This window comes from Fukomys damarensis, unplaced genomic scaffold, assembly GCF_012274545.1.
Source record: "Fukomys damarensis isolate Sample0158 unplaced genomic scaffold, DMR_v1.0_HiC HiC_scaffold_7, whole genome shotgun sequence".
NCBI lineage: Eukaryota > Metazoa > Chordata > Mammalia > Rodentia > Bathyergidae > Fukomys > Fukomys damarensis.
The window spans coordinates 25,647,728-25,662,494 of NW_022900919.1; the positions used below are offsets into that span (position 1 = coordinate 25,647,728).

The following is a 14,767-nucleotide window of genomic DNA, read 5'->3' on the forward strand; positions in this document are numbered from 1 at the left end:
TGGTGACTCCATCTCCTGACTGCACCATGGAGACAGATCTAGACTTGCCCTGGATGCCCATGGCATCTGTCTCCTAGGTCTAGTCACACAGGACTGCCCAGACTGCTTCCCCAAGAAACCCCACAATGGCTGACACACCCTTCCTGCCCCCAACCTGGCACTATAGTTCTGTAGTTAAGAACTGTGCTCCTTGCACTTTAGCTGCTGGTTTAGGGACCCTAAGGCCACCAGGGAAAGAAGCCCTCTCTGGGTGACACTTTCCCCACAGCTGGATGCTCCCTGAATGATGCTGAGCAGCTGACGAATGATGACTGTCCCAGTCCCGAGCCATGGGAGGGAGCAGTGTTGTCCCAGGGAGCAGGTGACAAACACAAATTCCAGAACACAGGACTGAGCCATGGCCTAGGAGCTTGCTAGGGCTACTACTGAGTGCAGAAGGCAGGCTTCCTGGGGCAGCCACAAGGGGGCATCAGGGACCACAGAGTGGACTCCCTGCCATGTCCTAGAGGGCCTTCTCCCCACCGCCTCTCTTCCTTCCTACCCCCTGCTCTAAAGGGCATCACGTGCCCTATGTAGGGACAGCACGTAGCCAGTCAGGACTGAGACCCCGGGACTCTTGCTCTGGAGTTCCTCATTCCATACACCCAAGATGTCTTCACCTCCAAGAGGACCCAATCTGTTCCAAAACCATGGGGGGCAGTGGACATAGACATTCAAGGACATCCAGTGAGCTGTACATCTAAGGCCACCTACCCTCTCTTGTGGCTTGGAAGAGAGCACCTTCTTTCCACCCACGGTACCCTCTTCATCTTCCTGACTCCTCGTCCCCCTCTGCTGTCACATCAGGGACCCCCTCCCACCAACACCCACCCAACATCCTTGTGTCAGCGTCTGACTGCTGCTAATCCAAGTTCCTCAGCCCACAGAAACACCAAGGGGCAGGTGTGGCTATGTGGCTGGGACTTAGGTTGGTGCCTTCTGTCCCCTGCTGGTCCTTGGCAGTGTCCCCCGCTGCTGCACAGGAAGTGAATTAGGAGCTTTGGTTGGATGGAGCAAGGCTGGTGTGGGAAAGGACACAGTGTGATACAGAGAGGAGTCAGGGGAGGAGTTTGTGGCCCCACAGATCAATTTAAGGTCTGGGTCTGTGGGAGCCAGCTGGAAAAGTTGAAGGAGAGGCCCAGCACCCACACCATGCTGCATGCTCCTGGGTGGAGGGGACTGCCCTGGGCCATGCTGCTGCTCCTCTGGGGTGTCCAGCCCCAGCTGACTCACGCCTGGTGTTCTGAGGAGGACCTGAGCAGCTATCAAGTCAGTGATCTGGAGCTCTCTGCTGCAGTGCAGTTGGCCCTGAGCACATTCAACAAGCAGAGCCAGGATGAGCACGCCTACCGGCTGGTTCGCACCCTGAGTTCCCAGTGGGAGCCGGTAGGTGAAGTTCCTCCCTCTCCTGCCACCTGCACCTGGGGCTCAGACAGGGCTGGGGCCCCCATGGGTCCAGGTTCAGCATGAGTCTATGCCTGGGTGAAATATAAGCTAACTCAGTTACCATTTGTTTGTGAGGGGAAAAAAAATGAACAGAGCAATTCTTTTAAATTAGGTCAATGCTCACTCATGCAAGATAAATCTTTATGATTTTATGATGTTGATAACTGAAGAATGACTTCTAAATAGAAAGCAGTGAAGTGATTAAGCCACAGAATAAAGAAAAGAGAAAATAAACACAAGATATATTGAGAAGTAGTTCAAGAATATAAAATAAAAACAATTAGAAAAGAAAGAAAGACAGCATGCAGCTCGGTGACAGGAAGGACGTGTCACAGGTGACTCACCTCTCAGGCTGCCGGTGTCCAGCATTCAAGTGGACACCACCATACTGCCAGGCCCTGGATTTGTCCACTGGAGACATAGCCTCAGGCTTAGATGCCTGCTGAGAGGGGCCCATGCCAACCATGTCCAGATAGCAGAGACACAGGCTGAGAGAGAATTTACTAACAGGCAAGGAAAGGCGAGAGTTTGTTCAGCCGCATGGTCAAAGGGACAGCAGGTGAGTTCCCAGAACAGAAAATCCACCATCAGGGTGAGAGGCAGGGTCTTTTGAGGGAGGGACAGCATGGGAAGGGGCTGAGTAGACAAAGGTAGACTCTCAGACACACTTTTCCAGGGTGTGTTGTCCTGTGCTCATGTCCGGGACACTTGCATTGTGACTAAAGCTGTACACTAAGTCGCATATTGTTCAGGCCTCTGACTTAGGCCTCAAAAAGAGGCCTCCTTCAACTTAGATACCAGCATCTCTGTGTTCTCACCTTTGGGGAAAGATAGACATTAGCTCAGGGCGGTTCTGTATTTCCTTTTATCTTGTGCTGTTTTTAGCCCTCAATTCAGTCCTCTATGACTGTCCAGTCGCTGCTGGGCACAAGTATGTGGAAATTCAACCTTTTTGTCACCACAAGAGGGTGGCTGGGGACACTTTCACAGCCTGTAGCTCTGCTGCAATTTCCCAGGCCTCACCAGGCCACTGCCCTCTGTTCCTCGCCCCCGTCTGGAGAAGGCCTCCTGGCTGTCACCTCCAATGAGCTGATCCAGGCCCCCAGGGGAGCTCCCACCAGAAGAGAGTCCAGGTCTGTCCCTATCAGGTGCAACCACACAATCAGTCCACACAGCAGCACCACATGAGACCGCTTTTCTCCTTTCTGTCCAGAATGAAGACTCAGGAAGAGTACTCTCCATGAGGCTGCTGCTGCGCAGAACCGTATGTAGGAAATCTGAACAAGGCATTGACATCTGCCCTTTCCATGACAGCCCAGAGCCCAGCAATGTAAGGAGCTGCCCACACAGACCTCCCGGCCCTAGAGGCACAAGTCCATAGCAGGTCTCCAGGCTGCCCTGCCAAAGCCCGGCTCTGCCCACGCCACACTGCAGCATCTGTCTAGGACACACAGCCTGCAGGCACTTGTGGCACCAGACCCCGGGGTCTGCAGAGGACCAGAGAATGTCCTGTGTGGTCCTCATGTCACATGCCTGCCCTCAGGAGAGGAGCCTGGAGGGGTCTAGCCTGGCCTCTGCCTCAGTGTGCCCGTCTCAGGTCCCTGCCCTACCCCGGAGCCCATGGTGCAGACTGAGCAGCACCCCTTGACCTCCCCCATGCCTGGCCCTGACCCTGCTGAGCTGTACCAGCTGCTGTGGGCAAGGTGATGGACAGCTGGATGTGGGAACCACCCCACCTAGGCTGGCAGGCCTCTTTATCAGAGGGTCAACCCGTTGCTTAACAATGACCCAAGTCTGTGAGTAGCCAGCTCCCTCCAGATACAGTGCCCACTTCTGTCTGGGGCTGATCACAGGAGCATCCTGGGGTGCCCTGGAGACCCCTAGCTTGGTGGGGGAACTGACCCTGGCTCTCTGGGGACCTGAAGGAGCCCCAGGTCAGAATGCAGCTTGGGACTCACCCATTCAGGCAGGGTGGCCTGTGCTGAGGGCCTGAGCCCCCTCCTCCACTGGCCCAGGCAAGGAGGTGGAGGCAGACCCTGATCTCAGAGCACCCCACCCACTGTACCCCTTTATTGCTCCCCAGACCTTCACCTGCTCCTTCACCATCCACATCCAGCACCAGGCAACCCAGCTCAGCATCCTGAAGAAGAGGTGCTCCAAAGGGCCCCCCAGCCAGTGACCCAGCGTTTCAGGGACACCGGCCATTCACAGGAGCTGGATTGTGGTGGCTCAGCAGTTCCAGGCTGCTCCATCCTCCTGAGTTCTGTATGGCAGTGTTTTAGAAATTTCCTTTGTCCTGTTTATCCTGCAGAGTGGTCATTAAACACCAGCATTTGCATATGCTCCATAGGCCGTGGTCATGGGGGCAGAGGCCGGGCAGTGATGGGGTTGCCCTGCGGGTACCTAGTACCCTCAGAAGGTACAGTGCTCCTTCCTTCTAGGCCTTCTAGGGTGGCAGCAGATGGCACAACTGTGGTGCATCAGAGCCACAATCTCAGGCCCATAGTGATTGGCCACAATCTCAGGCCCCATAATGATGGCCCACAATGGGCAAAGGCAAAATGACCGTGACTTCCCAGGCATCCACAGTGCATAGGGAGAGGAACAGGCCCTGTCTTTCAAGCAACCACTGCTCTTGCTGCTGGTGTGCACCACTTTCCTATCCTCCCAGGTTGGTGGCCTTGCTCTTAGGAGTGGGCCTGATATCAGGAGCCCAGCATAGCCTAGCCTTGGTCTCCCTTCCCTGGCAGAAGGAGCCCAGGACACACAGGGAATATCTGAGGGGCATGGATAATCCAGAGACTGCATAGCCCTGGCCTGAATCCCCCAGACTGGTCAGCACACACTTTCTGCTAGGCAGACAGTAGGTGTTCTGGCCTGGGAGGTGGATGCCCTCTTTCTCAACTACCTCACAAATGCCACAGACCCTGTGGAGAAGTGTGAGTGCCTGTGCCCCAGTGCAACTTTCTGGTGCCAGCAGGAATTGGCTGGTTAGGCCTGGGCTGTAGTTGCCAATTTCTGGAATGAAGAGCCCCTCTTGGTTGCCCTGTACCCAACACCAGGAAACCGCTGGGCTTCTAGGTTCCTTCCAGCCCCCACACCCTTTGCAGTGGGTGTAGGCCTCACTCAGGCAGCACCAGTGGGGCCCATGAGCAGAACGTCACACCTTGCAGTGTGGGAAGGTCAAGGCCGAAGGCCACCCATTGTCACTGGGAGGGACAGGGTGACTGGCATCCTGCATCAGTCTCACAACTTCAGGCACCCAGTGATCAGGGCTTTCCTGGAAGGACAAACCCTAAGTACTGTGGCTGGGCTCCTGACAAAGGCTCCGCAGACTTACACTTGTCTTCCATGAACTCGTCTTCAGCCTCTCTCTCTGCTGCTCTGATAAATTCCAGAGAGACCAGAGTCTCCAGGATGTTAAAGCCCTGGTGAGATAGGCAGGGCCAGGGGTCTGCATTTGTGATCTCTCCCAGGAAGGGGATCGTGTCTGCCTTTGCACCTCCCTGAGAACATCCCAGGTTCTGATGTCCTCACAGGGCCAGCACAGACAGAACCACAGCAGGAGACACCTTGGCCAATCCGGGTTCTTTTATGCCACTTATTTGCCTCCAATTTGTTGCACAAGAATAAAAGGCAGATGGATGGATAAAAGGATGCAGATATAGGCATCCTACTATTTATTTCTACATAACACATTCCTGGAAGGGCTTCTGCACCTATGTGGGTCACGCCCTCTGTTTCACCACTGCCGGCTGGGCTGGGGAGGTTGTGGGCAGAGATCTCCAGCCTAGTGCAGTTCATTGGAATAAGCAGGGTCTGTGTTTGCTTCCAAGACACCAAGGCACAGGGGTGCCTGGAAGGGAGAGTGTGGTCCACAAACACCAACATTGTTATTTTCTGCTTTTTCCCAGGAACATTTTCCCCAAGCCCGTCTTGGAGATTCAGTCAAGGTCTCGATAGCCCGAGTCCTTGAGAGCATCACATTATTTATTGTACACCCTGTTCCCCTGGGCACCTGTGAGGTGAGGCTCCTCTCTGCATCCTGCTCCATCCAGCAGCTAAGATAAGACAAGCACAGCCCCGCTCATCCTCTCACCACCCTGCCCGGCAGTGAGGAGCCCCATTGTTCAGGATGAGAACTGCAACATCGCTCTGACCCTTGTTCCGGAGCATGACAATAGTTCATTCTATGTCATAAGAGAGAAAAATGGTCAAAACTGGCATTTTCCCAACCAGTTTGTCGCCTCCTGGACACTGAGTCTAGTAGGAAGATGGTACCTGTACCCTGGTGCCCACCTTTGACACCCTGGAGGGAAGTGACCTTCCAGGGGACCATGAGAACTGATGTGGGGAACAAAAGGACAACAGCAGAGGTGGCGGTGCCAATGGTGCCTCCTTGGCTTTTAGACCAAAAGACTTTGAAGCTATCCTTTGTCACTCAGGAACATCACTCCTTCTTACATTTCTTCAGCTTTATTGTGTGTTATTGTGTTAAAAATCCAGGTCTCTATCAAAAACAGTTGAAGCAAATAATTTCCTTGAGGAAAAAGTCAATAATTACTGTAAAAAATAAAGTGACTTGAGCAAGGGACTAGGGTGGAATGAGGCACGAGGGTGCAGAAGTCCATCCTGCCGCAGAAACACCAGACGCCAGGAAGGTGGCACCAGAGTCAGAGGGTAAAGACGAGTGGCCAAAGGTCAATGAAGGGAAACAGCTGAGGCCTCCAGGACGCTCGGTGGTATCTCAGTGTCCTGCCCTCACCCTGGGCTCACTGAGTCTGTGGCAGCAAACAGAATCCTGCACTGCTATGTGGCCACTGGGACCATTGGAGCACAGGGACCTCGTCCTCAGAGAAGGGTGGCTGTGTTCAGGCCCTGTGAGATCCCCAAATCTTGTGAAGGTATCACCCTTCCTCCTGATTTAGGACCAAGGCTGGGTTGGACAGCTGGCATTGGTCAGCAATGCCCAGAGGCCTGCAGCAATGCCCTGGTCCATCCGAGGTGTCAGGTGGAGCAGATACAGATATCCCAAACCACAGAGGAAGCCTGAGGAGAGGTACTGAGAGGGTGGAGCTTTGATAAAGCTCCTGCATGTGCCAGGCAGTGTGGGTGGCACGGTGTGACCAGGGCTGAACACACACTCATGAAAGAGCTCAGGGGACCCTAAACTGGCATTGCTGGTGGGGACAGCAGGGAGCAACAGCCAAGTCAGAGCTGTGACCATCCTGAGGGTGACTCAAAGGCTCTCACAACAAGGAATGTGAAAGCAGCTGGGCATGGTGGTGCATGCCTGTAATTCCAGCAATGGGGACGCTGAGGCAGGAGGATTGCCTTGAGTTCAAGCCCAGCCTGAACTACATAGCAAGACCTTGCCTCAAAAAAAAGGAAATGTCCTACACATGTGTACTAATAAAACAATTCTGAAATAAAACATGTTTGAAATTTAAAACAAATTACAAAAGACTTCATGTTTGCATGTATGCATATAATGTCACCTACAACAGGATTTAGATCTCTCCATTCAACTTTTATTTTTATGCAACACGTTCTCCCAAAATGGGATGTTAATGTCTTAGAAGTGGAACTGTCTTTCACACTCCGCTGTAGCTACAGTGCCTCCCTGGCTGTCCTGAGGGCACAGGGCCCCTCTGGGGGTGGCTGTGGAGTCTGCTGCCTGATGCCAAGTGCAGGGTCTGAGCCAACTTGGAGCTGGTCCACAGGCAGCTGCAGGCCTTAGGGGAGCTGGTCTCGCAGGGTGCATGTTCTTCCCAGCAACTCCCCAGTCAGGAGGCAGCTGACACCAGGGAGGGACTGGGCTCTGCCTCAGGCTGGGCACCCTGGGTCCCCATGCTGGTCCTTTCTCTGCAGCCTTCCCTTCCTGGGCGGCGTCCCCCTCTCACCCCAGGAGGTGAGTGAGCAGCTTTGGCAGAGACAGCGAGTTCTGGTGGGAAGGGACACAGAGTGATACAGAGAGCCAGGGAGGAGCTTGTGCCAGAGAAGAAGAGATTGTGAGCAGGACCTGAGCCCGCAGGTCTGGAAGAGTTTCTGGGAGAGGCAAGGACAGGTCCCCCTCTCACCCCAGGAGGTGAGTGAGCAGCTTTGGCAGAGAGAGCGAGTTCTGGTGGGAAGGGACACAGAGTGATACAGAGAGGCCAGGGAGGAGCTTGTGCCAGAGCAGAAGAGATTGTGAGCAGGACCTGAGCCCGCAGGTCTGGAAGAGTTTCTGGGAGAGGCAAGGACACCATGGCACGTCCCCCTGGGAAGAGGGCGCTAATTTGGGCTGCCCTGCTGCTCCTCTGGGGCAACCAGCTCCTGGGGACTGGAGACTGGTACCTCCAGCAGGATCAGGAGGATGACCAGAGAGAGGTGGGGCTGTACTTCCCCCCGACCATGGAGTTCGTCCAGCACACCTTCAACCAGGAGCACAAGGACGACGAGTACGCCTACCGGGTGGAGCGCATCCTGAACGTGCGCAGGGAGCAGGTGAGAGACCACTGTGCCATCCCCGTCCCCTGCACCGAGCTCAGCAAGGGACATGCCAGGTGCTCCTACCCCAGGGTCTCGCTCATCAACAGTCATCCATGCTCTGCTTCACGAAGCCAACCCTCTAGCTTCTATGGAATAGGTACATGTTTTAGAATGCCACATACTGTATGTAGTGTTCAGTCCGCATAATTTTTATGACGTTACTTGATTGAAAATGACCTGAAAATGAAGGATGTGAAGGATGTGAAGCCAGAGAGTGACAAGGAACCAACAGCATGTGTTCCCAGCGGCACAATGAGAAGGGCTTCAAAGTAATAATGTGACAGGGATGCTTAGAAAAGCAGCAAGCCTGGGAGGCACCATGGGCACTGAAGACAAAGACGAGGGGCCCTCTATCGGCCCCAACTGCCACTCAGGGCACAACCCATCTAACCTGTTCCCCTGCCCATGTAGTGCATTAACTGTGTCCTACGCTCCCTCTGCCCACCTTCTTAGCCCTGAAATGTCCAGGAATGGCTGTGGGTGAAGTGGGCATGGCAGCAGGGCATTTCTCTTGCTGTGGCTCAGGTGACTGCACTGACCTGTCTAGGTGCCATTCCAGCTCTCAGGGCTGAGATCTGTGCACATATGGACAGATGCCAGGTGTGTGCCACTGTCCCTGGGAATCTGGCTGTGGGCTCAGACCCTGCGCAGGGGAGGCTGGGGACTAGGCCAGGACCCAAGCTGGAGATGCATTCACAGCCTGTGGCTCTGCTACAACTTCCCAGGCCTCACTAGGCCAATGACTCTACTCTTCATCCCTATCTGGAGAAGGTCCTCTGGCTGTCACCTCCTGTGAGCTGATCCAGGACCCCTGGGGAGCGCCCACAGGAGTAGAGTCCAGGTCTGTCCCTACTGGAGCACAACTACAGTCAGTCCACGCAGCAGTGCCAAGTGAGTCTGCTTTTTCTCTTCCTGTCCCACCAGACTGAGGACATGGTATTCTTCATGACACTGCAGCTGCGCAGAACCAAGTGCAAGAAGTTCCAGGATGACCTCGACAACTGCCCCTTCCAGGAGAGCCTCAGACCCAGCAATGTAAGACAGGGTGCTGATTTCCTGTCCTCCCAGATGTGGGTGCTGGGGAGGAGGGGACAAGCCTGCAACTGAGGACCTGCCAGATGGACACCAGGTTAAATCCAGGACCTCCACATCCTCCACTTGGACTCTGCCCATGCCGCACTGTAGCCTCTGTCTAGGACACACAGCTTGCAGACACTTGTGGTTCTGGGCCCTAGGGTCTAGGGAGGAGCAGAGAATGTCGTGTGTGATCCTCATGCCCATATGTCCTGCCCTCAGGAGAGGAACCTGGCAGGGTCTTGCCTGACCTCAACCTCAGTGTGCCCATTTCAGGTCCAGAACAGACTGAGGCTTCTCCTGGGGGTAATGCAGGCAGCACCCTGGGGCAGGGTGTTAGAGTTAGGACTAGGAGATGGAGGTGCACACAGTGCTCCTGTGAACTGTGAGCACCCACTGTCCCCTCCCAGATCATTACCTGTGCCTTCAGTGTGAGCACCCTGCCGTGGACCACAGAGTTCCACCTCTTGAAGAAGAACTGTTCTGAGGGTCCCTCTTGATCCCTCCAAGCCCAGCCTCACTGCTCACTTCCGGGGACACCAGCACTTCCCATATGGCTCTTCCGGACCCAGTTGCTCCAAGGTTTCTGTTTCCCTCAACTTCCAAAAGTTAAGTCTCCTGTCCTGGAGTTTAAAATTCCTCCTTGCCCACCATCATCACAGAGAGCTCATTAAAGTTTGCCCACTGAGACTGTCTGTGCGTGCTTGTGAGGGCTCAGAGAGGTGGGCCCCTCTCGGGCACTCTGCAGAGGGGTTCTTCCCGCCTTGGCTCCTCAGCCATCTCTGGGGACACAGCCAAAGTGCCCCATGAGCACCTGTCACTCCAGGGCCCTATAGATGGCCCCATGGCAGAGGCATAGTGACAGTGACCTTCTGAGCACCTGCTGTGCAAGGTGAGTCCAGAGAGGGCTGCAGACCCCACAATGCAGGTAGGGACTCCATTATCCCTGAGGGACCCACTGCCCTGATTGCCAGGACTCCTGACACTGATCCCATCTCCCAGACCCACGCTCCCTGTGGATTTTCTGTGCAGATTTAAAGATCAAGGTTTAGTGTCTGCCTCACCTCACTAACTCTGACCTGTGCTGAACATGGTTGCAGGCATTGTACATCAGAAAGACTGGATGTGTCCTGGGTATACCATGACACAGACACCAATGGCTGGTCTGGCCCTTGGGCCATGACTGCAGCCCTGACAGGACAGTCTGAACGTTAATTTCACCCCATGCCATGGCTCAAGGGCAGCTACCACCAGCCACAGTCAGGGCTTTCTCCAAGTATGTGGATTCTATGTACCCCGCAGGGGACATTCCATCACTTAGAGGACAGAGGAACACTGTGGTCTCCCTACCCCAGCGTGACCGATTTGGAAATGGGTCCTGGGTGACTTATTCCTGGTACCAGCAGGATGGACCTGCTTGGCCAACCACACACCTCCATGCAGAACAGGAAAAATGGGAGGGCTGGCATGACTCCCATCTCAGACGAACAGGCCTGTACACACACTCATGTGCACACAGCTGGCCTGTACACAAGGTTACACACATGTGTTGGAGTGTATACACATGCTGAGGTACATGCAGCAGGCCTGTAAATACATATTCACACACATGCAGCCAACATGCACACACATGCACACACGCAGGCTGCTTTCTAAGCACCTTACCCTGGAGCTTTTTCTACCTTAATTCAGGATAAACCCAAACCTCTGAAAGGCCCCTCTGTATCTCTGATCAGATGTGAGGTTTGGAGCCACTGCTTCTGGGTTGGGAGTGCAGCTTAGGGGATTGCAATGCCCTTGCATGTACAAGGTCCTAACTCCCATACCCAGAACTGGAAAACCCCACTAGGAGTCATGGGTTATGCCTTCCCCGTAGTCCTGAAAGGTGATGTCTGTGGAAATCTGGGCTGGACATGTGGACTGAAAAACAAAAAAACTAGACCCTACAGAAAGATCTCACTGTACCCCACAGGGCAGTGTTCACGTGGGCACAGGCTGCCCTGCCAGGAGATGGCATCACTCGCCAGAAATGCTCACCCTCTCTATCAGGCCTCAGAGCACTCAGAGATGCACAGAGCCAGAGAGTGGAGTGAGAGGGATGAGCACGGTGCTGGTATCTTGAAGGCTCTTTACTTCTCCACAGTGGAAGTACATGTGCAGAGCACACCAGGAGACCATTAGGCATCTCTGCACAGCTTCTTCAGCATGGATAGCTCAAATTTCCATGGCTTGGATCTAACAACAAAGATGCAAAAAACCTCCTAAAACAGACAAAACAAAGAATTAGCTTGTCTGAAAAAAAAAAATGAATAGAGAAAGAGTAAAACCTGAAGTCATTTGAACAGAGAAAGAGCAAAACCAGACCTGGTTGAGAAGAAGACACTGCCTGACTCAGCTGTGCCCTCTGCACTTCACAACCCAGGCGTCAGGAGAGGCACTAGCCCTACTCACTTCTTACAGCCAAATGTGGGCCCTGAGCCACCATGCCTGCCCTTCCGCTCTAGGAGAGCAAGGTCTGAGCCCAGGGACCTTTGGTTGTACCCACTTCCCTGAGGCCCTGTGCTGCACCAGGAGACCCATGAGTCCCGCCCAGGGCATGGGCTGAGCAAGGATAGTTCAAGGTCCCACAGGCCTTGGGGGGAGGTGGCAAACCTGGTTGCTTTAAGCCTGTGTGTGGGGGCATGTGGGTTCATGCGTGTTTGTGTACATGTGTGTTTGTGTGTGTGTGTGTGTGTGTGTGTGTGTGTGTGTTGGTGGAGTGGGGGAGATGGGTGCCCACAGTGGATAATAGAAACAGTGCTCTAAATCTTGACCCTGGCTGTCAACAGGCTGGATGCAACCACAACACGGGTGGAGAGGAAATAAGTGACTAAAGCAAGTTTGACCTCAGACCTACCCCTGGCAGCCTCCCTCCCTGCCTCAGGACCTCACCTTTTGCATTGTGGGATTTTTTTGAAATAAGCAGTGTTCATTTTCTCCCGCAGCTTTCTTGCACATTGTTCGGGCAATTTTGGCTTCAAAATAGTACTCCAAACTGTCTGTGACCTGCCAGTGAAGAATTAGAAGATAAAATATCATAAAGGACATCTCAACTGAGTAAATGACCATTCAGTCCTGGGGACAGGCCCATCTCCCTGCCCCCGCTCTCCTTTATGTTTCCTCAACAGACATTTTTGAATCACTGGGGATTCCTACCTTGACATCTATTCCTATCTCTTCTCCCTTATGATATTCAATTTAATGTGATGGCAACTGTCCCCAGGATAAAGCAAGGAAACTACTCCACAGAGAACGCTGCCTGGGAAAGCAAGGAGCTTGAGAAATAATGAAGTGGGGAGCATCAGCACAGCTGACCAGCAGATATTGAGGGTATCGGGGTATTCCAGAACCCCAGAACCAAGCCCTCCAGCATGGCCTGACCCTCTCCAAAGCCTCCCATTGTTGCCATCCTCATTCTGTGTGACTCAGACTCCGCAGGTCTGCTCTCCCACACAGCTCAGTCAGCCTCCTATCCAAGGAGGAGGCCCTGAGGACACAGTGGCACCAGAGGGAATGAGACGTTATGGTTAGGATAAGAACAATGAGAAAACAAGACTTGCAAGGCATGTGGAAGAAGACATATCAAAGAGAGAATGACCAAGTTAAACAAGCAACTGGCCCCTGAAAAACCAGAGATAAATGAGGAAATGTAATAAACATTTTTAGAAATGCTAAAAGGGTTTCCTGGGCGCTGAAGAAAATGAGTGTTGCAAGCAGAATTCTCAGGTGCTCCTGAAGGTCGCCGTCCCTCTGTGCCTGCCTAGTAGATAACCAGGGCTGAGACTGCATAGATTAGGCTTGTTTTTAAGAGGCTGGGAGATGATCTTGGTGGGCCTGACACCTCATCACCTAAGACCTTGAATCTGGACAGGGGTACAGATTGTGTGCCCTTTGATCCAGCCTTTCAACTTATAGGCTTTCATACTTGTGCAAATATGTGCATAGTGTCAGCATTCAGAACACACAGAATCTCAAAGCAGCCTGAGACTCAACAATACAAACACCAAGACATTTCAGTGTATTCATATGAAGTGCTATGCAGGAGTAGAATGAACATCTCACTGTTCCACACTCAAGTAGGATCAGGCTGGATTTTTCTTTCTATGCCCAGCTTCATTAAGCATGAGGAGCAAGGTTGGAAGAGTTGTAAGTTAAATGATAAAAACTAGACTTGTAGAATGAACAAGTCTAAGGGCCAAATGTACAACATGAGGACTAGAACTAATAATACTATATCAAATTTGGGATATTTGCTAAAGGAGTAGATTTTAGGTGTCCTAGCAAGACACATGTAAAAGGGATAACTTGTCATGGATGTGCTTATTTACTTTAGAATAGCAATCACTTCACCATATTTATTTAAAACCATAACAGTATACACCTTAAGTACACACGATAACATCTTTTTAAAATAAACACTTGTTGGGGGAGGTGCCACAGTATTGCTGTATGCAACCAAAAGTGTGAAGTTCACAAACATAATGTGGAAAGGTACAACCAAACCAAAATAACACATGAGTAGAAGTCTTTCCAGGTCCAAGAGCAAAGGAAGCTGTGGTGCTGACAGGCGTGGACCTGGGCAATGCCCACAGTGAGGTCACTGCCCTGTTCACTTCTGCGACCCTCCTTCCTCCAGGTCTTACCTGATTGACCTAGCTTCTGTTTCCAGTAGGCTCACAGTTAGGATGAAAATTTCCTGTCACCCAGTGATAACCCAGACTGGCAAGGTCTTTATACTGGTGGTGTGGTGCCAGTGTACACAAGCCCAGCTCAGACAGCCGCCCGCAGTGCATGGCACTTGATGATGGTCATAAAGGACACCTACTTATGAAAACATTCCCTGGGAAGCAGGGTGCCAGAAGCCGGGATGACTGACCTCTGCCACCAGGTCAGGTAAGTAAGTATCTGTCAGGCCTTTCCCAGCACATGTCCTGTCATTAACTAGCAGGGGATGGCAATGAGCCAGGAGATTCTGGTCTCACTGATGATCTGGTGGCCTCAGATAAAACCATGTCTTTCACGCCACTGGGCTGGCTCTTTGTCAAGCCTTTCTGGCTACCTGGCTCCCACTGCAGTGGCAGCTGGATGAGTGTCCCTATTGTTCAGCATCATCACCCACACCAAGGTGCACAGCTGGCACCTCATGTGACCACTTCAAGCTGCCTCCTGGACCCTGACCTCCACATCTTAATGTGCTTAATATGACCGTACCAGTTTGAAGTTATTTTAATGGATATTTTGTTTCATCTCTGCCTGAGAATAATAATGAATAAAATATAATTAGTTTTCTTCCCAAACCCTGTAAAATTCTTTCATGGCGTACCAGACCGCCTGCTGCACGTAGACGTAGGATGGGGAGATATCCTGGAATGACCGCACCACCTTTGGGGAACCCCAGGCTTGCACCCTGCTCAACTCAAAGGCCACAGTGACTATGAGGAGCAGCAGGGCCCGGCAGAGTTTGGCCATGGGTCCTCAGCTGTGAGCACAGGCCACACACTCTGTGCTTCCAGGGTGGGGGCCCTGTTGCCTCTGGAGTGGTGGATACCCCTCACTCAGCTCTTGTAGGCAGTGCTGTGGGTTCAGAGGAAGACACCTTGGTTAGTGGAGCCAGGGGTTGGGATACGATAGTATATAT

The 14,767-nt window shown here is 52.7% G+C and overlaps 2 protein-coding genes across 2 annotated transcripts in view; one reads left to right on the forward strand and one right to left on the reverse strand.

Annotated features, from left to right (window-relative positions):
• The first annotated feature begins 1,163 nt into the window (after nucleotides 1-1,163).
• On the forward strand, nucleotides 1,164-9,773 carry LOC104851091. Its single transcript, XM_033761009.1, has 7 exons — nucleotides 1,164-1,425; nucleotides 2,699-2,815; nucleotides 5,400-5,542; nucleotides 7,357-7,400; nucleotides 7,691-7,971; nucleotides 8,941-9,051; nucleotides 9,501-9,773. Exons 1-7 carry the CDS (start codon nucleotides 1,192-1,194, stop codon nucleotides 9,588-9,590), a joined length of 1,020 nt encoding a protein of 339 aa, XP_033616900.1. The 5' UTR covers nucleotides 1,164-1,191; the 3' UTR covers nucleotides 9,591-9,773.
• Nucleotides 9,774-10,437: 664 nt separating this feature from the next.
• Nucleotides 10,438-14,767, reverse strand: part of LOC104851092 (cystatin-13-like) — a 6,814-nt gene continuing 2,484 nt past the window's right edge. The window contains exons 2-4 of the mRNA XM_010608253.1: nucleotides 14,428-14,703; nucleotides 12,022-12,177; nucleotides 10,438-11,351 (exon numbers count right to left, since the gene is read on the reverse strand). Coding sequence (XP_010606555.1) covers nucleotides 11,268-11,351; nucleotides 12,022-12,177; nucleotides 14,428-14,598 — 411 coding nt within the window. The 5' untranslated portion in view covers nucleotides 14,599-14,703 and the 3' untranslated portion in view covers nucleotides 10,438-11,267. The remainder of the gene's footprint in view (nucleotides 11,352-12,021; nucleotides 12,178-14,427; nucleotides 14,704-14,767) is intronic.